This window comes from Carlito syrichta, unplaced genomic scaffold (genome assembly GCF_000164805.1).
Source record: "Carlito syrichta isolate Samal-C Ts95f unplaced genomic scaffold, Tarsius_syrichta-2.0.1 Scaffold309899, whole genome shotgun sequence".
In the NCBI taxonomy this organism is placed as follows: domain Eukaryota; kingdom Metazoa; phylum Chordata; class Mammalia; order Primates; family Tarsiidae; genus Carlito; species Carlito syrichta.
In genome coordinates this window covers 272624-298640 of record NW_007253995.1, presented here as the reverse complement: position 1 = coordinate 298640, position 26017 = coordinate 272624, and the positions used below count along the sequence as shown (strand labels likewise).

The window sequence follows — 26017 nt, the reverse complement described above, 5'->3', positions numbered from 1 at the left end:
CTGGACAGAGAACTAACTGAACCCAAGGGATCATTTATCAGTATCTAAAGGAGTTATTAACTGACTCGGGCGTGGTGGCTCATGCCTGTAATCCCAGCACTTTGGGAGGCTGAGGGGAGAGGATGCCTGAGACCAGCCCGGGCAAGATCTTGTCTCTACAATAAATCAAAAAATTTAGCCAAGCGTGGTAGCACACGCCTGTAGTTCCAGCTACTTGGAAGGCTAAGGTGGAAGGATCACCTGAGCCAGCAGGTCGAGGCTGCAGTGGCCGTGAGCATGCCACTGCACATGAGCCTGGGTAACAGAGTGAGACTCTGACTCACACACAGAAAGGAAAAGGGGAATTATTAACTAATGGCTCTCCAAACTGGACTCTCAGTCTTCTTTATGAACTTGCAATTATACATGCTGCCAGTCTCTACCTCATATTGTCTTTATATAGTAAAGTATTCACCACATGTCATCTAATTACTGTGAACAAGAGTCATTAAAGACAGTACATAGGAGCTAATGTGAAAAAGAAAAGGGAAGGAAAGGAAGAAAGAGACATTACATTCCCAAAGCCATAGGCACAAGAGGAAATCAAATCACCAGTGGCACCACTGTAGGAAAGGTGCTAATTATCAGCAAAATGCTGTGCTACCATGGGTGTTAGTCCCATTACCTAAAGGGAAAAGAAAAAATCCCTTCTGAAAATTTAACCTGACTCATGTTCAAAGGAAGACACCCATAAGCAGAAACTAATTCACTGGGAAGAAAAATTGAACAAATAATCTTTATTGGCTATTTTGTGCATTTAAATAGCATGTAAATGAAACTTCCTAAAAGCTTCGTGGCATCTTGGCCAGAAAGTCATCCTGGAAACAAATGCTTTCCTTCCCATTAAGTAGAAAGACTCATGACCTACATCAGAACACATACCTGGCACCAAGGCAACTGACTCCCACAGACTATTTTCTGGGGAGGGCATGGAATGTATTTGAAGGCCTCTATCTCAAATCAGTCATTATGTAATTAGGATAATTAAAACATCTTAACAAATTCAACGTTCCTATAGAAACAGTACTTTGGAGTGACCAGTGTTAGCTGCTAGTATCAAACATGATTACAATGATATAGCAACAGTACTTTTCCTCCCACCTACCTACCAAACAAACCAACTCCATCACACATAATAAAGAACACCTATAAGCTGCTGGGCCTCCATAAGGCTGGTCACAGCAAGCTCACTGCCAGTGACAGAACACCAAGAAGAAGGAAGAGGAAGGAGCTGATAGGGGAAAGGACAGAGGGAGGGTATTCTAAAAATATAAGACTTTAACTCGCACATGATAATCTAAGCCAAAGGGGAGTGTTGAAGTTGTAATACACACTAGGGTTGGGTCTAATACCACAGTAGATGGAATTCTTTAAAAGATTCCTTCCTAAACCTCTTGTGCTAATTCCCTACCTGGGATTAACACACACAGCAGGTTAATCTTATAATCACAAGGATACACACAACACAGGCAGACAGAAGAGCACGCACACATGTGTGCGTACGTGTACACACACACACACACACACACACACACACACAGACACACACACCCTTAACCCAGGGAAGTTTTTAGTCCTCAATTAGGATTTACAGCACAATATTTGTTCTACGGCTTTCTGCACTATTCCCCAGGTAGGTTACCGTGTAATAAAATCCACACTCTTCTAAGTGGAACTGAAGGACACCTTCAAATGCACTCTCAAGATCTATACAATAAAACATACTAGCTGCTCCACTTTCATTCCACTGCTTTGAAATCTTGGAACCACAGGTGTGATATCCCACAGAGAGGGTAAGACTTCACTGCGAAGTCTCCAAAAGGAACCCTGCCCTTCTAGGTGCCACCCGAGTAAGAGCTCCCAGCTCCCTGGTCCTCTAAAGCTGCAGTAGAGAAATGGTGTGCTAGGTGGCTACGTGGGCAGGAGAAGAAATAGAAACAAATTCCCGGAGGATGTTTTTGGCCATCTCAATGTTGTTGTGGGCAATGACCAGAGCCTTCTGAATGTCCTGGTAGGAGTACCCCTGACTCATGAGATTCTCAATCTCACTGGAGAGCTGAGGCGAGGCGGTGGCAGCAGAAGTGGCAGCAGCACCACCACCTTGCTGACAGCTACCAGCTTTCCGTTCAGAGTTGATTCTCCGAGGGAATGGTTTGGGGGGCCTCTCAGGAACCTGGGAACCCTCAGTGAAGTCTAGAAGAAACAGGAAACAAAATGTTTGCAAATCTTAGGTGGAATCCTCATTTAATGACAGTAATACTAAAAACATGCTAATATCAAGATATGCTTGTCCTCCTGTCAATCAGGTGCTTGTGCTCTTCAGACACAAGGCTGGGTCTTACAGGTTTGAGGGTTTTAGGAGGTGGCTTCCTCCTTATGTAGGAGCAACCTTCTAAATATACTATGCACCTGTTCCACTAACAATAACCATTGCTATCCTAAGCGTATAACATCTGCATCATGCTTCATATTTAGCAACAAGTTCCATACATCTATCATCCAGATTGTTTTTTTAAAAATTCCGAGGGGACCAGAGAAGATACTAAACTTCACTTGTACGAATAAAGAAACAAACAGAAATAAGCTCATTGCAGTGAAGAAGCACTACTCAAGGCTGGGTGGAGATCATTGCCCACTTGGGTAACTGGATGCTGTGTATCTTTTTCACCAGCTGTCCTGAAGGCTGTCTTCAATTTCCAAAGTGACAGCAACTCTGGCTGCTGCCCCACCAGGCAGCCACAGGTGCAAGAAGAACAGTCCCCGATAGTCAAGGCCCAATGTGGGGTGGCTCCAGGCCCATTCAGAATGCACTCGAGCTGGCACACCTCCTTTCCAATGAATGGGCCCAGAAAAAAGGAATGTGTGGTCTGAGCCATCAAACATAATTACTACTGTCACAAGGTATATTCAGAGGAGCTATAAATCCTACCTACTCTCAGCACAGGAGGAGTCACAGTTTAGGGAATAACCTCATTTTCAAGTCTGTAAAATCCTAAAGAGTTTGACTATACTTTAACTTCCTTATTTGGGGCTTTCCTCCCATTTAGACATAGGGTTTAGTTGACTACTTCTACCTACTGACTTACTGTCACCATTAGGAGATATACAATCATTCAGGACAAACCCAAGTTAACCTGGAGACTCACTTGTTGAGGGATCACCATCCAGAGACAACCAACCAAAGGAAGAGCTGGCATTGGAGATATCTGAGAGAGTTCGGCGGGCCAGCACTGCTGGCACAGGTGGCTTAGGGACATCATACCCATCATCCTCATTTTCTGATTCTTCAGGGCCAGTGTTGGTATGGGATGCAGCCAAATTTCCTTCACCTGGAGAGAAGTTTGCTAAGTTATCTTCTTCTTCTGACACACTTTATCTCCTAATACATTTCAATATAGGGATATCCATTTATTCATGTGTGTATACAATAATTTATTTCATTCAACAAAGAGTTATTGAATGTTCACTGTGGGCCAAACACCACATGAGGTCTTGTGGATAGAGATAAAAGAAACAGAAATTAAAATCTGCACAAATCCTGCAGCTCTCTTTTTTGAACCTGTCAAAGGTAACACCTGCCAAGGTTAATAGCCACTAATGTCAAAAACTAAAATGCCATTTTACAGTTTTCATTCAACACTTCTATCTGCATTTCACATTGGGAGATCAGCAAAGGGTCCTGTGATTGCAGGCTTCTTGAACTTTCAACTTGGTAAGCTAGTTAACATGGGAATTGAGTATTCGCCACCCCCACACAAAAGAATTTCATCGATGCAATGGCAATAAAAGGGAGCTGCCAGCATTGCGGGTCCAGACCATATAACACAAATGTTTCCAGGCTCTAGGAAGGACAAAAAAGTACAAAAGGGAACTAGCTGTGTGAACAGGAAATAAAAGGGTGGAGGAAACTTTACTGCCTATGGACCAAAGATATTTTGCCAAAGCATATTATTACAAAGAATTTTCCGCTTAGATTAAGCTATCTCATTAGCCAAATACTACAGGTTCATTCTCACTAGTACATCAATCATTTTTAAAGTAGCAGAGTGGTTACTCACCAAAGGTGCTGTTGTTTTCAGTGACAGATGGCGCCTGAGACTGAATATTATACATTGCTTCATATGTACAGCTATCAATCTGCTGGTCACAATCACATGCTCTGAACCGGAAGGAAAGTGCCATAATGATCTTCAGAAATAGAATTGTTATCTGCAAACTCATTAAGACTCATCTCCTTTTGACAGTATCACTAACAATGTTGTAAGACTGGCATGTGACAAGTTACAGATGTGTATGCTTTTGAGGTTACTGTGCTGCTGAGAAAACATAAGTAGAACTGCTTATAGCTACAAAAGGCTTAACTATTAAGGGCAAGATTTATCTGTCTGCCTTAACCTGGTTGGGTAACACTATGTGCAGGTAGCAAGCCAAGCAGGTGAGGGATGTCAACTGAATTATCCACATCAAAGTCCAGGAGAGGATTGTCATGAGCCTACCGTGAACTCTGGGTTGTGTCTAAAAGCCTTAGAGGCCTAGAGGAAGGAGTCATATACTCTGTGTCCTCCGCACTCTCACACTGCTCCCCAGGTGGCACTTTTGGCACAGGAAGAGGTCTGAAAGAAGAATAAAAAAGATTTTAAAAAATTAAGCTGGAAAATTTTCAAGTATAAAATCAATGGCTTCAAAACAGAAACAATTCAAATCTTACAGAACAAAATACATGCCACCTACAGAACTATTATTTCTACTAAAGAAGAAAGGTAATTAATAAAAAACACACTAACAATTTCATTTTTAGCTGACCAAAAGCGTGGCTATTATGCTGAAGATGTGTTACACTGGGATCGGTGCCTGATACTGGCTAGTCCCATTTCCCATATAAGCTTCATTATAGAGTTACAGTTCTAGAGCTAGTATCCCAGTTTTTCTCCTCTAGGTATGAAACACAAAACAGCAGGTAGTTTTCTGACAATATGCTAGAAATATCTTCCAAATTCCACTTCTAAAATCTACCTATGATTTCAAGGAATATATAGCTTGTCAAAAGTTTTCTCAAACTTCTCATTTTATACAAGTAAAATGTGAAATAAAGAGAGATGAAATGACTTTTAGCATCAATTCTGGGAGATGAAATGACTTTTAGCATCAATAATGGCAAGATCCCAGATCTTCTGACCCCCACACTTCAGGGATCTTGCCATTATACCCACATATAACTTTGACCCAGAAGCTTTTGAAACAAAATTTCTCCTGCCAACCTGCCCTCTGAAATGAGACCAAGACAAAAACAAAAACAAATGTAAGAAAAACACACCCATACAATATAAAACTGTTTCTTGAGGTGTGAATTTATGTTTCTCTTCCTTTCCCCTTTGTACTTTTTTTGGCATATTCTAAATACTCTACAAGAAGCTCACCCCTTGTATTTATTTGCCTGTTTACTTAATGTTTAGTTTTCTTAATTTTAAAGCAACATACACTTATTATATGACACTTAGGCACTATCAAAACTGAACATAGAATATGACAGTCCCATATTACCTACACAGACATAAAAATATGTCTACATATTACTTTTATAATTAAAAATTTAACCTTATGTATGCTTTGTTAAAACTCGGCAAATGGCCGGGCGTGGTGGCTCGGGCTGTAATCCCAGGAAGCAACTGGAGCTGGAACTTTGCAAGAGTTTCCAGCTGAAGACACAGACTGAGAAATCAGCAAGTGTAGGCCGGGTGCAGTGACTCACGTCTATAATCCCAGCACTTTGGGAGGCTGAGGTGAGAGGACTGCCTGAGCTCAGGGGTTCAAGACCAGCCTGGGCAACTTGGCAAGAACTCATCTCTACAATAAATCAAAAAATAAGCTGGGCATGATAGTGTGCGCCTATAGTTTCAGCTACTTAGAAGGCTAAGGTGGAAGGATCACTTAAGCCCAGCAGGTCGAGGCTGCAGTGGCCATGAGCATGCCACTGCACTCCAGTCTGGGTGATAGATTAAGACTACAACTCAAAAAAAAAAAAACACCTCAGCAAATATCCACTTAAGATGTGTGTGAGGGGCCGGACTCGGTGGCTCAGCCTGTAATCCCACGCTTTTGGGAGGCTGAGGTGAGTGGATTGCCTGAGCCCGCAGGTTCGAGACCAGCCCGGGAAGCGAGACCTCATCTCTACAATTAAAAAAAAAAAAAAAAATCAGCCGGGCATGGTAGCGCATGCCTGTAATTCCGGCTACTCGGAAGGCTGAGGCGGAAGGATCACCGGAGCCCAGCAGGCGAGGCTGCGGTGGCCGGAAGCAGCCACTGCACTCCAGTCTGGGCGACCGAGCGAGACTCCAACTCAAAAAAAAAAAAAAAAAAAATGTGTGTGAGGCCGGGCTCGGTGGCTCAGCCTGTAATCCCAGTGCTTTGGGAGGCCGAGGTGAGTGGATTGCCTGAACCCGTGGGTTCGAGACCCGCCTGGACAACTTGGCGAGACCTCATCTCTACAACAAATCAAAAATTAGCTGGGCGTGGTAGCACGCGCCTGTAGTTCCAGCTCCTTGGAAAGCTGAGGCAGAAGGATTGCCGGAGCCCAGCAGGTCGAGGCTGCGGTGGCCGGGAGTGGCCACTGCACCCCAGTCTGAGTGACAGAGTGAGACTCCAACTCAAAAAAAAAAAAAAAAGAAATAGATATAACTTTTCTGACATATATTCCAACAAAAGTACTTATTAACCAAACAAGTACACTATTGGTTTCCTGGTCTCAGAAATTCCAGTTCTAAGAATTTTCCCAAGGAAACCATCAAGGATATTCATTGTTCATAATGCCAGGAAAAAAGGTAAAAACTTCTCAAAAAATGGTGTACTGAATACATTTTGAACCACACATACAGCAATATACCTGGAGTCAACTGTGTCCTTCAGTGCCTTAGAGCAGCAGACACAGTTTTAGCATCAGGGACCAGTTTTGTGGAAGACAATTTTTTCATGAACAGGGGACGGGGTGAGGGGGATCATCAGGCATTAGATTCTCATAAGGAGCACACACCCTAGATCCCTCGAATGCACAGTTCAGGGAGGGTTTGTGTTCCTATGAGAATCTAATGCTGCCGCTGATCTGACAGGAGGTGGAGCTTTGCTGGGCTGCCCTCACCTCCTGCTGTGTGGCCTGGTTCCTAATAGGCTACAGTCCAATACTGGACTGTTTGGGGACCCCTGCCTTAGAGGCTCCAAGCAGGAGCCCACGAGCCCACAGAAGCTTACTTCTGCTTCTACCACAACAGATCTGTTCTGATCTAATCTGCAAATTGGGGTTCCGCTTAAACCAGTCACACTGCTTTACAAATCAGAAATAAGTTCTGTATTAGGGATTCTGAAATTACTGAGGTAGTCTTAATGGGTTGGAGAGAGTGCTATACTTTGACTATATACTCCAGATTTGATATGCTGAAAATTTAATTCCCAAATTCATCTGCTGATGGTATCAGGAGATAGGACCTCTGGGAGGTAATTAGGATTAAGGGTAGGGCTTCTGTTATGGGACTAGTGGCTGTATAAGAGGAGGAGGAGAGGACACTCTTGTCCTCTCACTATGTGATGCCCTCTGCAGTGTTATGATGCAGCAAAAAGGCCCTCATCACATACTGGTGCGATCATCTTGAGAACTTCCCAGCCTCCAGAACCTGAACTAAATAAATATTTTGTTTTTCCCTTATAAGTTACCCAATCTCAGGTATTCAGTTCAGCAACAGGAAACAGACTAACAGAAAGACTGGAATTCCCAGGTATCAAGACAGTCAAGGTGTAAGGGACCAAAAATTCTATAGGAGGGAATAGCAGAGAAATAGGTCTGCAGTTTTGCCTGCAACTTTCCCTATAGTTATAGCTAATCCCTAAGTTATTTATACACGGGGTGAAATTGTGAGAAACCAAGCAGAAAGTAGCAACTGAGAAGATAAACTGATATTTTAGTTGTCTTGCCAAGCAGGAGAAACAGAGTTGAAGTTATCAGATATGGCCTTTAAGTCACTGTAACTTATATGTTCATTTAAGAAGGAAAATGGAGGCCGGGCTCAGTGGCTCAGCCTATAATCCCAGGACTTCAAGAAGCCGAGATGAGTGGATTGCCTGAGCCCATGGGTTCAAGACCAGCCTGGGCAACTTGATGAGACCTTGCCTCTATAATAAAATTTTAAAAATTAGCAGGGCACAGTAGAGCATGCCTATAGTTCCAGCTACTTGGAAGGCTGACATGGAAGGATCTCCTGAGTCCATCAAGTCAGGGCTGCAGTAACCATCAGAGTGCTACTGCACTCCAGCCAGGTCGGTGCGTGGGAGCTGCCACTGCACTCCAGTCTGGGCAACAAAGTGAGACTCCAACTCAAAAAAAAAAAAAAAAAATTCTGAGAGCTAACTTCTCAACAGAAGCAATGGAAGCCAGAAGACAGTGGAATATTTTTAAACTGCTAAAATAAAATAACTCCAGTTCAGAACACTGTACCCAGTGAAAGTGTCTTTTAAAAAAAATGAAAGGAGCCGGGCTCGGTGGCTCAGCCTGTAATCTTGCGCCTTGGGTGGCTGAGGTGAGTGAATTGCCTGCGCCCGCGGGTTCGAGACCTGCCTAGGCAACTTGGTGAGACCTCATCTCTATAATAAATCAAAAATCAGCCGGGCGTGGTAGTGCGCACCTGTAGTTCCAGCTACTTGGAAGGCTGAGGCGGAAGGATCGCCGGAGCCCAGCAGTCGAGGCTGCGGTGGCCGGGAGCGGCCACTGCACTCCAGTCTGGGCGACAGAGTGAGACTCCAACTCAAAAAAAAAAAAATGAAAGGGAGGAAAATATATTTTCAAACAAAAATATGAATCCACTGATAGAAGACATACTAAACACACACACTCATGCACACACATGTAAATTCTTAAGGCAGATGGAAAAAGATTCCACATGGCAATAGGAAGAAATGAATAGCACTACAGGATACATCTGTAGGAAACTTAAAACACCCAGAAAGTGTTAAGAAGAGCCAATTTAAAGTACACTAAGTCATGCATGCATGTTGGAATCTTTAGGACTATTAAAAGAGTAATAGAAGGAATGAAATAGTATAATAGAAAAAATACTTTAATCCAAAAGAAAGCAAAAACAGAGATAAAAATGAAGAAAAAGTTGGTACAAAGGAGAAAATAATAGAAACAAATATTTCAATTATTTTTAGACAAAATTTCAGACTAGATAAATTTAAGGAGAGAATTAATGGGTACACACAGCTTATGAGAGAGATAACTTCAATATAAGAACACGGAAAAGTTGAAAATAAAAGAGTAAAAAAAAGTTATGCAAATACTAAGACAGTTGATGTAGTCATTTTAATATGTGACAAAGCACTTAAGCAGCAACAAAACAGAAAGCAGATACCTAATAAGATTTTTTTAAAAATTAATAAATCCAAAACTGCTTCTTTGAAGAGATTAATAAAATTTATAAGTCCCAACAAGGTTGATATATGTACACAGAATTAAGAATGGAAGGAAATATCCCAAAATATAAAATATAATCATGTCTACATAGTGCAAATAGAGATTAATTTGCATTTTCTTCTATACTTCTCTGAGTTTTCTAAATGTTCTGTCAATAAGCTGTTTAAAAGTATCAACTCCATGGTATGAAATATAGCTCTAGTAAACTTACCTGGCAGCCAGAGAATAAATAGCATTAGCAGATGAGGAAGGTTTGATTTTGGGGTGCTCACCCTCTGGACCTACTAATGGACTGCTATTCACATTCTGAAAAGTAAAGAAAAGTGTTAAAAAAAAAAAGAACCTCCTTACAAAAACATAGGCACAGATCTCACCTCACTCCTAATGCTGTGCCTAGGGGTTACGACATCTTTTCTTTTTAGACGGAGTCTCACTCTGTTGACCAGACTGGAGTGCAATGTCATGATCATACCTCACTACAGCCTCAAAATCCTATTCACGTCCCTCTCATCTAGTGTTTATAGTGTTTATGCTCCTTTCTAGTCCTTTCTCCTACTCTGATACACAAAGGTTCTGCTCTGCTTAAATTAACCTGTCATTCTGCAACATACCTTAAGCATTTCTGTCACTGTGTCTCTTATCTACCTTAAATTTGTATACACTTTCCAAAGAATAGTTCAGATTCACATGCCATTTTTCCATAAGTTCCTCATGATTACTCTATCGAGGAATAATCTCTCCTTTCTCTAAAATGTAAACGTTTTCTAGTTATATTTATACACGGCATTGATAAAAGGACATTTACTGTAATATTTGCAAATGGTCTCATCTGCCTTATTAAGATACATACTTCTTGAGGGTAGGGATTATTTTATATCATCTCTGAATTCTGTACAAAACTCTGACTCATAAAATGTCATCCACAAATACTTGTTAATAGGTCAAATACTTTCAAAATTAGGACTCACCATGGAGGTATCCAGACTGAATGTGCTTCCAAGCCTAGGCACATCTGCTCGGGGTTCCATTTGTGAAGGCAATGAAAATGGAAGTGAGTGCCGGTTGGTTAATTCTCTTCCTGTCCAAGGATCATTGGGACTTGGAGCAGCTACTGGTACTTTAGGGATTGGCCGAGGAAGCCATGAGTCCCCAAGGCGGTTAGAGGGAACAGGAGGAAGTTTGTCCCTGGATGGACAATCGCCTGGTGTACAAGGCAGAGGGCGTCTCTGAGGTCGAGTTTCTGCTCCCACAGAATATGGCCTGTCTGGAGGAGGTGGTGGTGGAAGATCCCGAAGTGTGGGAGGTACTGGCAATGGTTTGTCCTTATGAAGGGAGCCAGAAGCGGTCTGTGGAAACATGATGGAAGCATATCAATCAAAACCCACTAATGCACAACAAAGAATCAGAAAACTACAGAAATAATAAAAGATAATGCTTTACCTTAGAAGCAGTTCCAAGACCAGCAGTACTTGAAGGAGCACATACTCGCTGTGGCAGAAGATCAAGTCGTGGTGGCACTGGGGGAAGGGATGCTTGTGGGGTCATGGAGAACGGAGAGGGAGGCCGTTCCACCTAGAACAAATACAGTTTCTTAACAGGTTACTCTAGTTCGGGAAATTGTCATCTTTTAACTCTTCTTAAAGCTGCAGATGGCAAATACCATGCAAACACTGAGTATAACTGCCAATGGGCCGGATTTAGGTTTCCGGTCACACAAACCCCTCTTAAAAAGCTCAAACTTCCAGAGATTCTAGCACTTCCTGAAGTATCTGTGTGTCACCATAAGAGGGCACTCTTAATCACAGAAATATATGAACAGCAAACTACAGGCAAACATCCAGAATTGACAGTGTTGCAAAACGCTTCCAAGTTTATAATTTTTTAAATTATTACAATTGTATATCTCCTCATCTTTGGAAAAAGAAAAAAAATACTTTCAAGATTAAAAATAGGAACCCATATCAAAAGAAAAGGGCAGATATTAACCTTTCAAGAAATCACCTGAGAAAATAAAGGTTAAGGAGCAGAATAAAGAAATCAAAGATGATAAATTCTCTGTGGGTTATTATGATAATAAAAAAGATGAGATGTGTGAGAAGAAAATGATCAGCAACATCACTAGAAAACACCTTGAGTTCTTCCAAATAAATAATTTCAATTCAGTAATTTAAAGGAACCGATATTTTCTTGTCAATTTGAGTTTCAAAAAGTGAGATGCCAAATTAGAACAAGGAATAATGTATAACCTCTTCCATTTCCCTGCCAAGAGCAGCTGAAAAGCTTGTCAAAGTTGTCACAAGATAGATGCATAGTAATCATACAAAATGTTACTTTGCATTTAAATTTCCCAACAGGAAGCAATACTAATGGAATAGAGGCAAACACATATTATAAGCACATAGTAAGAGGACAGGAAGAAACCATCCCCATGTCGGTAAGTCCTGTTAGTAGTGCTGGGTGGTGAATAAGGGTTTGATAGAAACCCCTCGTCTTTAGCTACTTACTTTTTACTCAGGCTTAAGAAAATGGGCTCCCTATCAGCTGGCAACACAGCATGAGTAGCTAAACATCTACTACAAAAGTCTAAAGGTATTAGTCACTAACTCTCACTTCATTGTCAACATTTAGTCAGTCACTGACTACATACATCCTGCAGATTTTCCCCAAAAGAATCTCATATTTGTACCTTTCTTTGCATTCTACTTAAATCCACACTTGATTTATTTAAAACAAAAAACAAAAAAAACCTTCTAGTGATCCTCCTGACTTACAGTTTCTCACCAAATCCTTTTGCTTACCACTATCAGCTTAGCAACTCAAAAACCATCAGGAACTCCCAATTTCCCTTGTCACAAAATCTCTCTCTCTTGTTTGGCTTTCACAGGTTTTTTTTGTCTGGTCTCTGCAACCAACAGTGTTTCCCACAACTCTGTTAATAGGTAGCAGTGCTGTTCTAGACAGGCTCATCTTGGGAAGATGAGCCTGTCTAGAACAGCACTGTGGCTATGATTATTCTGACCTCTGTGCCTTTCTTTAAGTCATTTCCCCAGTCTGGAAGGCCCTCTCTTCACACCATTCCTAAGTGCAGAGGGTTGAGCTAATCATATTCTTCAGCTCAGAGCTCAACATTAACTGATCCCTGCAATATTCTTGTATCCTAACATATACAGTTTCAGAAAAGGAAATAACATAAATGGAAAATAAATTATCAGAGAAATACTGCAAGCACATTTCTAAGACCTGAGGAACATAAATATCTTTTTTTTTTGAGTTGGAGTCTCACTCCATCGCCTAGACTGGAGTGCAGTGGCACGCTCCCAGCCACTGCAGCCTCGACCCGCTGGGCTCCTGAGATAAAATCCGCCTCAGCCTTCCAAGTAGCCTGAATTACAGGTGGTAGCGCATGCCTGTAATTCCAGCTACTCGGACGGCTGAGGTGGAAGGATCACCGGAGCCCAGCAGGTCGAGGCTGTGGTGGCCGGGAGCGGCCACTGCACTCCAGTCTGGGCGACAGAGTGAGACTCCAACTCAAAAAAAATAAAAATAAAAATAAATAAAAAGGGGTTTATTATGTACCCAGTTCAACGAAGGAAAAGAAACCCCTAACAAGCAAACTAACCAAAAAGACCCCTACATTTTTCAGCAAATCAAGAATAAGAAAAATATCCTAAAAGTATCTGGGGATTGAGGGAAAGGGGACACCAAAGAACAAAAATATATTAGAAGCTAGAAGTCAATGAAGCCTTAACAAGTTGAAGCTGGATAGTTTTCCACTTAGAATTCTCTAACTAGGCAACTCACGTTGAGGGATGAATAAAGGCATTTTAAAATAAAGGTAGCCAGAGCAGTGGCTCATGCCTGTAATTCCAGCACTTTGGGAGGCTAAGGCGAGAGGATAGTCTGAGCCCAGGGGTTCAAGACCAGCCTGGGCAACTTGGCAAGACCTCATCTCTACAATAAATCAAAAAATTAGCCAGGCATGGTGGTGAGCACCTGCAGTTCCAGTCACTTGGAAGGCTAAGGTGGAAGGATCAGCTGAGCCCAGCAGGTTGAGGCTGCAGTGGCCATAAGCGTGCCACTGCACTCCAGCCTGGGCGACAAAGTGAGTCTCCAACTCAGGGAAAAAAAAAAAAAAAGTCTCAAAAGTTTACCTCTCATCTTTTCACAGAAAGCTATTTTTTAGGACAAATTTTAGTATCTGTCAAAAAAGTTACATTTCCACTCAAATACTTTATTCATAAAAAGTATTTAATGAACTATAAGGCATACAAAATAACGAAATAAAACATATTTACTACCCTTCTAAGAGAATACCACTGTCTTTGTTACATTCCCCATGTGCCCCTCCCTTAATTATATCCTTTACCACTACAGAATTTAAATACACACTCTCTTATCCAGCAATTTCACTGCTAAAAATTGGCACTACTGATAGACTTGCAAAAGTATGCCAATATGTATAAGCCCGGAAACATGAATTCCATTAAGAAGAGACAAACCACAGAACAGTCAAATGACAATACAATACATGAAACTGGGTTTTTTCTCCCCACTATTTGAATTTCTACACAGCTAAGGGAAAAGTGTTCATTTTCTTCTTTCTTCTAAACTCCTATGCTACACTTAGTATGTACCCAACAATTTAGAACAATGTTCACTGTCTACTTTGTGCTGAGTAGTGTTTCACCTGCATATATATATCCTATTCCTAAATAAAACTACTAGCTCTCTAAGAGCCTTGTTTCAAGACTTCTTGTCCCAGACAGCATTCAACACTGAGCTACTTATCTAGCACAATAAACACCTTGCAAAAGCAGTATGAGTTAACTGTCAAAATTTCAAACATTCTACAAAATTGAAGTCCTCTGAACTTCTATGCTCAGAAATAACAGTAGGCCGCCATTAGGGTGAGACCTGGAAGTGACAGATGATGGTTAGCCACTGGCCCGCACTGGTTCACTGTGTGCAAACTGAACAGGCGATCAGATAAGGTCATATACCCTCTCCAGGGTGCGACACCCTAGGCGGGGCCCCTAGGTGCTGCAACCTTGGGTGGGAACAACCGTTTTTTTGATTTTTTTTCCCCCCTCCCATTCCCCTCCCCCATCCACATCCTGCAATGGGCCAGGCGATTGGAGAGGTCATCCCAGTGGGTGCTGCAGCCCAGGTGAGCTGCCGGTCGCTGTCCTCTGGCCTCCCTAACTGCAGGCTCATGGGCCTCCCTCCCTCTTTCCCCCTAAGTGTTTGGTCTTTCTGCAAGGGGGTGGGGGAAGAGGGGGCAAAGGAAAAAAAGAAATGACAGTAAATAATTTGGTGTGCACTTACCCAATTTTCCTTGCTATGTATTAAAAGGGTTTTTTTTAAAGAAATGAGTACACATGTTGCTTTTTAAACCTTATACACACCAGACAGCTTTCTGCTTAAGTAAATGTAAATTGAACTCATTCTGCAGAGCATCCCATTACACAGATTGTGGTAAGCAGAATAATGGTCTCCCAAAGGTGTTCATGTCCTACTTCCCCAAACCTGTGAATATATAACCTTACTCGGCAAAAAGTACTTTGCTGATGTGATTGAGGATATGAATCATGAGATAGGGAAAATATCTTAGATAATCTGAGTGGGTCCAAACAAGTGATGTGAGTCATTAAAAGTAGAAAATCAGGCGGGCTTGGTGGCTCAGCCTGTAATCCCGCGCCTTTGGGAGGCTGAGGTGAGTGGACTGCCTGAGCCCGCGGGTTCGAGACACGCCTGGGCAGGCGAGACCTCATCTCTACAATAAATCAAAAATCAGCCGGACGTGGTAGCGCGCGCCTGTAATTCCGACTACTCGGAAGGCTGAGGCGGAAGGATCGCCGGAGCCCAGCAGGTCGAGGCTGCGGTGGCCGGAAGCAGCCACTGCACTCCAGTCTGGGCGACAGAGTGAGACTCCAACTCAAAAAAAAAAAAAAGGAGAAAATCTCAAAAAGGTTAAGACTGAAAGAAGAGGAATGGAGTCCAGGAAACAAAGAATGAGGCTGGCTCCTAGATGCTGGGAACAGAAATTAGCTAGGCACAGAAGCTCACGCCTGTAGTTCCAGTTACTTGGAAGGCTGAGGTGGAAGGATAGCCTGAGTCCAGCAGGTTGAGGCTGTGTGGATGTAAGTGTATCACTGCACTCTAGCCTGGGTGATAGGGTGAGACTTTGATTAAAAAAAAAAAAGCTGGAAACTGCTATCAGTTGAAATCCAGCAAGGAACATGGGACCTTAATCATACAACTGCAATGAACTAAATCCTGCCAAGTCCAAAAGAGTAAGAAATCATCCTCCCTTACAGCCTACAGAAAGAAACACAAACCTGCCAAAACCCTGATTTTATCTCAGAGAGACATGGATGGGACTTCTGACCTAAACAACAATAAGATAATAAATTTGTGCTATTTAAAGCTGCTAAATTTGTAGTAATTTGTTATGGTAGTAATAGACTACTAACACAAGGATGGATGGATGGATCAATTTTTTTCAACTGAAGAACATATGGGTTGTTTCTCATTTTTTATTATTACAAAAAAAAAAGCTATAAGAATAAATTACATCTATGTCTTTGTGCTTTGCCTATCTTTTTTTTTTTTTTTTAAGAGTTGGAGTCTCACTCTGTCACCCAGATGGAGTGCAGTGGCCGGTCCCAGCCACCGCAGCCTTGACCTGCTGGGCTCTGGCAATCCTTCCACTTCAGCCTTCCGTGTAGCTGAAACTACAGGCGCGTGCTACCACACCCGGCTCATTTTTTGATTTATTGTAGGGATCTTGCCAAGTTGCCCAGGTGGGTCTTGAACCCGCGGGCTCAGGCAATCCACTCACCTCGGCCTCCCAAAGGCACAGGATTACAGACTGAGCCGAGCCCGGCTGCTCTATTTTTTAAGATAAATTCCTAAGAGTGGATTTGCTAATTCAAACTAAACTTACAGAGATAGATGTGAAACTGTCCTTCAAAAAGATGGAACTAACCTGTACCCACATCACCAATGAATGAGTACCTATTTCTCTCTAATGAGTATATTACCTGTTCTAAAATTCCATGAAAAAAAGGATATTTTAATTTCAAATCAATACACACATGAATGATCACTTCTTTAACTTATTCAGCTTCCCTAACATTGCAGGAGTTACCAGTACACTTTTTTTATTTTTTTGAATCAGGGCCTCACTCTGTTGCCCAGGCTGGCATGGAGGCACACTTCCATCTCACCATAGCCTCAACCTCCTGAACTCAGGTGATCCTTTCACCTCAGCCTCCAGAGCAGCTGGGACTACAGGCATGCATCACCACACTCACCTAACTTTAAAAAAATTTTTTGTAGAGACATGGTCTTGGTTTGTTACCCAGGCTGATTCAAACTCTTGGCCTCAAGCAATCCTCCAGTCTCAGTCTCCCAAAGTGCTGGGATTACAGGTGTGAGCCACCATGCCCAGCACTAGCCAATAAACTTTTAATGAACGAACAGACAGCAATCTATTTAAGAATATAAAACTGCTTCAGGGGTCAAATGAAATCTCTTAAAATGCTGCCTAAGCACCAGTTATAAGGGGCCACGGTTAACTATTGTCAACTTCAAATTATCAACAATGTACCACTCAAACAATCAAGATTTCTTCAATCGCTCATTACTGACCTAGCATTGAGAAATGTATCAAACTCTGCTTTATAGTATTTTCAATTCCAGTCAAACACAGAAAGAAATTACTATGTACTCAACTTTGAGCAGCTAACGCCAAATAAGATATGCCTCCTGTCTTCTAGGAACTTACAAGGAGAAATATTTTTAATAAAATATTACAAGATGATAAGCTGTATGGCAGACATATTCACAGGGTGCCAGAAACACTTGGCCAGACCTAGATTATATGTGTGAACTAGGGGTGGGAGGAGCAGGGTGCAGTCTGGAAAGGTTCCTAGGAGATTTAGGCTGAATCAAATTACAAAGAAACTGTCAAGACAAAGCCGGGAGAAATTCTAAGTGGTTTAGCTCTGCTAGACCAGAAAATACAAAGTGGAAAGGAACATCAAGCAAAGTGCCTGGAAGGGAGAAGGAGCTAACTCATTAAGTAACAAGAAATCAGCAAAGTGTGGGAGGAGAAGCTGGGAGCTGAGGCTCACGCCTATAATCCCAGCACTTTGGGAGGCTGAGGTGAGAGGACTGCCTGAGCTCACCAGTTTGTGACCAGCCCAGGCAGCTTGGCAAGACCTCATCTCTACAATAAATAAATTTTAAAAAATTAGCTGAGTGTGGTGGCGCATGCCTGTAGTTACAGCTACTTGGAGGACTGAGGTGGAAGGATTGCCCGAACCCAGCAGGTCGAGGCTGCAGTGGCTGTGAATGTGCCACTGCACTTCAGCTTGGGCAACAAAGTGAGACTCCAACTCAGAAAAAACAAAACAAAATCAAACAGAAATATGGGAGGAGGTAAAAGAATGAGATGGTCACATTTGTGTTATAGATCAATGACTCTGGTTGGGGAAGAACAGATGTGATAAGAGCCTAAAATAAGGCAAGATAAACTGGATACAATCATTTTAAGAGATAAAATCCATTCTTTCAAAACATGTTTACTGAACACTTACTATGTGTCAGGCAGTCAGATGCTGATATAAAAGAAAATGCATCCTATGAATTCAAATCATGCTAAACTAGAAAATCTATAGCATATTGTAACTGTTTGTCCTATATTTATGACAATCTTCAAGAACTGCCTTACTTCCAAGATTTAGTGAATAAATTGTTTTATCATACTCTCTATGTAACAGAATGGCATTCATTCATTCATTATTGAAAGACAGGGTCTTATTCTGTCTCCCAGGTCAGAGTGTTTCACTACAGCCTTGAACTCCTAGGCTCAAAAGCAATCTTCCCACCTCAGCCTCCCAAGTAGCTTGAGTATAGGCACGAGCCGCCAGGCCCGGCTAATTTTTTCATTTTTACAGAGGTAGGGTCTCACTTTGTTGCCCAGGCTGGTCTCAAACTCCTGGGCTTAAGCGATCCTCCTGCCTCGGTCTCAAAATGTTGGGATTACAGACATGAGCCACAATGCTTCTCCTGTTCTACGGCTTTAGAACACAACTCATGAAGGATTTTGCCAGTCTCCTAAATTGCGGTCTTACCTTGGCACCAGCCAATTCCTTCATCATGAAGAGAGAATCATCAGCTCGTTCATCGTCATCGTCGTCATAATTTGGAGAGGGAGCTCCCTCTGCTCCTTGCCTCAACAGGCTGCCACTTCCTCTGGGATCAAATGGATCTACCACAATGGGCTCGGTACCTTTAATTTCACATCGGCAGAAAGGGCAGCCCTGACCTTCTGATTCCTGCAGAGAAAGCAAAAGATGGTAACAGATACATCTGTAAGTTCTTAAAATATTCATCTACTAGAAAACATACTTCCTAGAGGTTTTAAAAAATTAAAGGTTTAAAACACCCCCACAAACCAGGCCACCCTTCACGTCTGTAAAGGATACACAATACCCAATTCTCCAGAGCAATTACACAGCTGAGAAAATGTATAGTTTGGATCCATACCTGCCAGGATGTAAGACAGGATGTGCACATGAGGTGTCCACAAGGTTCGATCTTTACATCCTTATCATTTTCAGCACATATTTTACATAGTTGGAACGTAGAGCCCATCTCACAGTATAATTCATATTGTTCCTTTGATTAAAAAAAGTTAAAAGACTATTTGTTGAATGAATCAACAATTGCAATTGTAAATGCTAACAAAAGAAAACCAAAGGCTGTTATTTTTCACACAAATTTTATCTGTATAAAAATGTCACAATAGTGGTTCATCTTCTCCCATTAATCCAGAAAGTATCTAATCTTAGTCCCATTTTATGCTCCATGGTTTTAAGAAAAATCCTACACACTCAAATTCAATAGTCTAGTCCATGGTTTAAAATTAAAATGTCCCAATCACTTAATTCAAATATGCTGTCAGCTCTATAAAATACATACAAAAGCTCGGCTCCAGTGATGTGGCTAAAATATGATGCAAAGCCCACCTGGGTCACTTTGATGTGGTCTTGGGGAGTTGGTTCACATAAGCCTGTCAGATCAGGGTTCTGATTTCGTCCATCAGGAAACAAATAGCTGTAAAAAGTAACCAACCTTGGGGTTTTATTGAAGTCCATTTATCAGTGCTTGCTACTATAGACAAATGATATTAGATATCATGGAGTTCCCCCATTCTAAAAGGGTAGCAACTTTGTACAAGTTTAAAGATAAATCTTACTAATACTTCAAAGAAATAACACAGAATAGTTCCAAAAAGATATTCTTCAGACAATGATAGTCCTTCTCCAGAGAACAATGCCACAGGATCTATCTTTTCATCGTGGGGTTGGCAAACTTTTGCAGTAAAGGGCCAGAGAGTCAATAGTTTAGGCTTTGCAGGCCACATAAGTCTATGTCACATTTTCTTCTCTGGCTGCTGTTTTGTAAAACAACACTTAGGCTCACAACACTATCCTGGCTCACAGACTGTACCCACAACAGCTGGCCCTTAGGCCACAATTTGCCAACCCCCATTTTAACCAATGAAGGACAAGATATAAATTCCTAATTTAAATTGCATTTGCTTTTGACCAAAGACCTAAAATACCTATGCTTATAGGTTTAACAAAATAAGAGACACCAATGTGAAAGTACTGTAACAAGATGCAAATTAAGCCACTGAGGTCATCTACCAGGGAGATGTGCAGTTTCGCTAATCAAACTGTTCTCCATTTGGGGCAGCACCTCTTCCAGCTCCAAAGCAAATGTAGAAGATGATGCAATTTTTCTAATTATTTTAAAACACAAGCTAGCTTTCGGCTACATGGTCAACTGTTAGTAATTTTTGTGCTTACTGATTGATGATCAATTTGAATTCACAAAGGAATAACAATTCTGGAATAAATAAGGACTCAGTCATAAATGTCAGCACAGGATACAAAAGTCTAAAGCCTGAAGAAATGCTGCTAAACCAAAATGAAGTGAGGATGAAAGCAAATGCAGGCCACTGAGGCCTGCTGTCATTAGGAACATCTAAATCACTCAAATGTTAGCTAGTTAAAAAAACTGGTCAAATTTCCTGTTAACTAGTATGTTTTCAAATCTACTATAGACTTAAAAGTACATTACTATTTGGAAAACGAGAAAGATTAAGTTTACTCAAGGTAATAACTGACACAGCAGAGAAAAACAATTTCACTCACAGAATCTCTATCAGATACAAATAAAAGTCCTACAGGATCCAAAGGTAAATTTATATAGCCTGTTAATATGTTTCTTGAATCTTAATCTGTAGAATAAATCTGGAATAAAGTCCTTAATGATGAAGTTTTATAGCCCCTAAATTCCTAGACTCTAGCAGATGGTAAACAGTAGGTACTCACAAGCCTTCCCTGAAGCCATCAATCAGTGCTTGGAAGAGAGGTTTATTGTGAGGGATTGTCTGGAGAATGTTTCCATCAGCAGTGACATACCCGATAGCCCACTGACCCAGACGAGTACAGCTCAGCCGGAAGATGTAACTATGAACAGAGATAAACAGAAACTGTAATAGGTATGCTGATATTAGGGTAGAAGGCGAGCCAGAGACAAAAATCAAAAGAACCATCAAGAACAACTTTGTCAGTCGGGCTCGGTGGCTCAGCCTGTAATCCTGCGCCTTTGGGAGGCTGAGGTGAGTGGATTGCCTGAGCCCACGGGTTCGAGACCCGCCTGGGCAGGCGAGACCTCATCACTACAATAAATCAAAAAATTAGCCAGGCGTGGTAGCACACTTCTGTAATTCCGGCTACTTGGAAGGCTGAGGCGGAAGGATTGCTGGAGCCCAGCAGGTCGAGGCTGCGGTGGCCGGGAGCAGCCACTGCACTCCAGTCTAGGCGACAGAGTGAGACTCCAACTCAAAAAAAAAAGAACAACTTTTGTCAATGACTCCAGACCAGAAGCAAAGAACTTTAAACCAATTCTTAAGAGGCCTGAAAGTATTTATGAAATCATAGAGTCTGAATAAGTTAATTCCTCTGATAAACAGACATCAACCCTACTGCAAAACCCTGGTTATTGGGGAACTATTAATTAAAGATTTTTTGTCTATTCTAGCACAAGTTGCAAAAGAACAAAATTCAGGATAATAAATCTCTTTCCTTTACAGAACTGACCTGCCAGGTTTGTGAATGAATTTCTGAAGCCGAGCTTTCACTTCGTCATATGTCAGAAAAGCCATGTAACCAGGATGAGTTACAGCAAGGCTGTTCCAGTTCCTGAGCAAAGAGGACCAGGGCTAAAGAAAGAAAACATTGATCAGATACTAATCAGTGCAGACATACAATCAGCCTGAGCAATAAAAAACGAAAAACAATCATATCCTCAATTCACTGTTACAAATTCTTAGTTATATCATCACTCTGAAGAAAGACAAACATGTTTGGGAAATAAAAATTTGGAAATCCTAAGAAAAAAGAATACATGCTTATATGGAGAAATTAACTATACAAAATTAAATTCTAGAATTTGTAAAGCAGCTCTAACAGTAATGCAACTGAACAACAACAAACAGAAAAGGGCCTACATATGCAACTAATAAGTTCCAAGTAGATATTTATGAAAGCTAGCATATACATGCTGGAGAAAGTATACTTTTACAGAAATAAGTAATATAATTTCTTTTGAAATATTAATACTCGCAACAGTAACATCAAGAATTTCTGGAAAGGCAAGGTGGCTCAAGCCTGTAATCCTAGCACTTTGGGAGGCCAAGGTGGGAGAATTGCTTGAGCCCAGGACTCAAGACTAGCCTGGGTAACACAGCAAGACCTTGTCTCCACAAAAAATTTAAAAATTAACCAGGCATGGTTGCATGTGCCTGTAGTCCCAGCTACTTGAGAAGCTGAGGCTGAAGGATCACCTGAGTCCAGAAGGTTGAGGCTGCAGTGAGCTGGGATCATATCATGTACTCCAGCCTGGACAACAGAGTAAGATCCCAAATTAAAAACATAAAACAAAACAATTGTCTAGTTTCTAAAATGAATTAAAATATTTTAGTAATAGACAAAACCTCCAACGTTTTTGTTTTTGTTTTGAGTTGGAGTCTCACTCTGTCACCCAGACTGGAGTACAGTGGCCGCTCCTGGTCACTGCAGCCTCAACCCACTGGGCTCCGACAATCCTTCTGCCTCAGCCTTCCAAGTAGCCGAATTACAGGCATGCGCTACCACGCCCAGTTGATTTTTTGATTTATTGTAGAGATGCGGTCTCGCCAAGTTGTCCAGGTGAGTCTTGAACCCGCGAGCTCAGGCAATCCACTCACCTCAGCCTCCCAAAGCGCGAGATTACAGGCTGCGCCACCGAGCCTGGCTGTTTTGGTTTTTTTTAATGCTTTCTCTTCAGAAAAGTAGCCGGAAGCAGTTTAGTCAACTTTTTTAGTATCCTACCTGAAAGAGGCGTGTAAAGATGTCAAATTCAAAAACTGAAATATAATCATTGCAGGTCAGATCAATAGTGGATTTCAGAGCCATGGCCTCCAGCCCAGAACTTATGGGATGTACTTCATGCAGGGCCTGTCGAAAGCTCTTCCAAGGGACTATTGTCCTGGGGTGGGGGTGGAAAGGAGGCACAAAGTGAGATAACAAGAGATAATTCCAGGCACTGCTATAATTAAAGGAAAGAGTTATATTAAGCTCTCAATATAAAATTCAATTCTCTTAAAGAAGCTGAGCTATATTTTGGATTGAAAATAGAATAAAGGGAATAAGAACTATATTAACTTTCTAAGGAATAAATTAGTAACAGAGAAGTTTTTTTCCACTATTCTTTGGCAAACTGTCACAAATTAATCCCCTTCTCTTCTTTCTTCAGGCACTTTGAAGCATGGAAAGAGAGTTGAGGTTATCCACTTTCTATAATAAATATAATCATTGGACAGACCATTACTATCTATCTAAAAGCTTGCATTTAAACTTTTTTTTTTTTTAAGAGATGAGATCTCACTATGTTGCCTAGGCAGTGGCTAGTTATAGGCACAATCACAGCCCTTAGCTCATGGGCTCAAGCAATCCTCCTGCCTCCCAAGTAGCTTGGACTACATGCATGTGCTACTGTGCCCTACTAAATCAACTTGTTCAAAGCCTGGAAAACATTCTGTGGAAAAAACATTTTATTTGAGGAACCCACACTGTCCAAGTAGACAAAATAGCCATAAGGTACAGGAAGTACAGGAAAAAACACAGTTCTGACGGAGATGAATAAATTATTTAGTAATGTAGGAGTAATAAAACCTCAGATAGCAGGATAGGTGCAGTGGCACACATCTGTAATCCCAGTACTTTGGGAGGCCAAAGCAGGATTGATTAAGCCCAGGAGTTTAAGACCAGCCTCAGAAACATACCAAGACCTCATCTCTATAAAAATTATTCTTTTTTAAATCAGATAAAGCCAGCAGGAGATATAAAATTTATTTCTCAAGATCTTTAAAATAAACACAATCTCATTGCCTTTGGAAAGCTTGTATATTCATCTGCCTGAAAATAAGAGATCAAATGATGTCTTAAAGTCTTGACTTTTTTTTTTTTGAGACAGGGTCTCATTCTGTCTCCCAGGGTGGAGTACAGTGGCATGATCACAGCTCATTGCAGCATTAAGCTCCTGGGATCAAGCAACCCTACCGCCTCAGTCTTTTGAGTAGCTGAGAGTAGAGTGCAAGCTATCACACCCAGCTAATTTTTAAATTTTTTGTAGACATAGTATCTAGCTATGTTGCCCAGACTGGTCGTGAACTCCTTGCATGAGCCAACACACCCAGTCTTGAAGTCTTTTCTAATGTAGTTAAATTGAAGAAATAAAGTTAAACTTATTCCTATCCTTTTCAAATTGCTCTCAAATTGCTAATCAGTCCATATTTTACAGACAAAACATGATTCTACAAACAATAAAGGCCTTTTAGTCAGGGGTGGTAGCTCACACCCACAATCCCAGCACTGTGAGAGATGGAGGCAAGAGGACTGCCTGAGCCTAGGGATTCGAGACCAGCTTGGGCAACTGGGTGAGACCTTGTCTCTACAGTAAAATTTTAAAAATTAGCTGCACGTAGTGGCATGCACCTCTGGTTCCAGTTAATCAAAAGGCTGAGGTGGAAGGATCCCCTAAACCCAGCAGGTCCAAGGTCCAGGCTGCAATGGCTGTGAGTGTGCCACTTGCACTCCAGCCTGGGCGACAGAGTGAGACTTCAACTCAGAAAAAAGAAAAGTTTTAAAGAGAAATTTACATATATACCTCTACATCTTCAACTGAAAAGAACTTCAAATCTGCCTATATGATGTATATAAAGATAATATAACAAAATAGAAAAGACAAGACTGGGAGAAGACATTGGTAATGCAAGTAACTAACGAAGAATTCATATCCGACAATAAGAAAAAGACAATTCAACAGAAAAATGGGTAAGTCAGGAATAGGAATAGACAAGTCAGAATAAGAATCTTGACTGGTCATGAATGTGAAGAGATGCTCAACCTCCCTTGTCATCAGGGATTATAAAGCAAAATGATATCAATTCACATGACTGGTGTTACCGAAATTGTGGAGCTACTGAATGCTTGTGTACTACTGATGGGAACATAAGCTGGTACAACCACTTTGAAATGCAATTAGGCAATACTAAACAAAGCAAAATATGTGAAAACCCACAATTGAGCAATTCCTCTCCTAGATGTGTAACTAAGGAGAAATTCTTTCATATGATGACAGCTAAGATACGATCCACTACCCATAGCAAATAATTTGAAATGTAAACACCCAAGAACAGCAAAATGGTGAGAGAAAGAGAAGAATATTCAAAGAATAGGGGTTTCAACTGAATCTGTGAAGCTTTATTTCTTTAAAAACACGAATACGGCAAAAAATGTTAATATTTACTAAAGTTAAGAAATAGGTATGCATATATCCATTATCTTTCTCAAGTTTTCCCATGTTTTAAATATTTCATTAATAAAAAACTAAAGAACTCATAAGTTTTCATCTTTCATAGTTCAAATTCATTATTTGAGACTTACTTTTCCCCAAAAGCTTTTCTCCAAAATTCCGCAGCATCTGCTTTGGTAATCCGAAATGTATCTCCTTGAAAGAGTCCACTTGGAAAGATTCCTTTTAGTTCTGCCAGCATATGGCTAAAGATCAGGGACAGTTTGGTTAGGTTTCGCCTACAAATAATCAGAAATGCAATAATTAAACAAAAACATAAAATTATTTTTATTTTAAATTCACCATACAAGATAGATTAATATGAACATTAAAATATACTTAGAAAGAACTTGAAACATACTTTCTGGCAAATATTATTCAAAGAGATACAGAACTAGGGAAGAAAGAGAAAAAAAATGTGCTGCTGATAATATTACATACTCTGTGGCATTGTTATGTTTGCTCAAAGAAGGGCTTCAGAAAATGTTTTGCTTAACATCATATGATAGATGCAAATTTTTTTTTTTTTTTTTTTTTTTTTGGAGT

At 41.0% G+C, this 26017-nt stretch overlaps 1 protein-coding gene across 1 annotated transcript in view; it reads right to left on the bottom strand.

The window, feature by feature from the left end:
* Window positions 1–275: 275 nt before the first annotated feature.
* The window catches only part of CBL (Cbl proto-oncogene), a gene marked incomplete at its 5' end in the record, with an annotated part of 80972 nt that continues 55230 nt past the window's right edge, over window positions 276–26017 (bottom strand). The window contains 14 exons of the mRNA XM_008068259.2: window positions 276–2232; window positions 3186–3368; window positions 4098–4198; window positions 4536–4652; window positions 9705–9799; window positions 10462–10839; window positions 10934–11065; window positions 18634–18837; window positions 19049–19180; window positions 19531–19618; window positions 20905–21042; window positions 21676–21797; window positions 22948–23104; window positions 25564–25710. Coding sequence (XP_008066450.2) covers window positions 1943–2232; window positions 3186–3368; window positions 4098–4198; window positions 4536–4652; window positions 9705–9799; window positions 10462–10839; window positions 10934–11065; window positions 18634–18837; window positions 19049–19180; window positions 19531–19618; window positions 20905–21042; window positions 21676–21797; window positions 22948–23104; window positions 25564–25710 — 2284 coding nt within the window. The remainder of the gene's footprint in view (window positions 2233–3185; window positions 3369–4097; window positions 4199–4535; window positions 4653–9704; window positions 9800–10461; window positions 10840–10933; window positions 11066–18633; window positions 18838–19048; window positions 19181–19530; window positions 19619–20904; window positions 21043–21675; window positions 21798–22947; window positions 23105–25563; window positions 25711–26017) is intronic.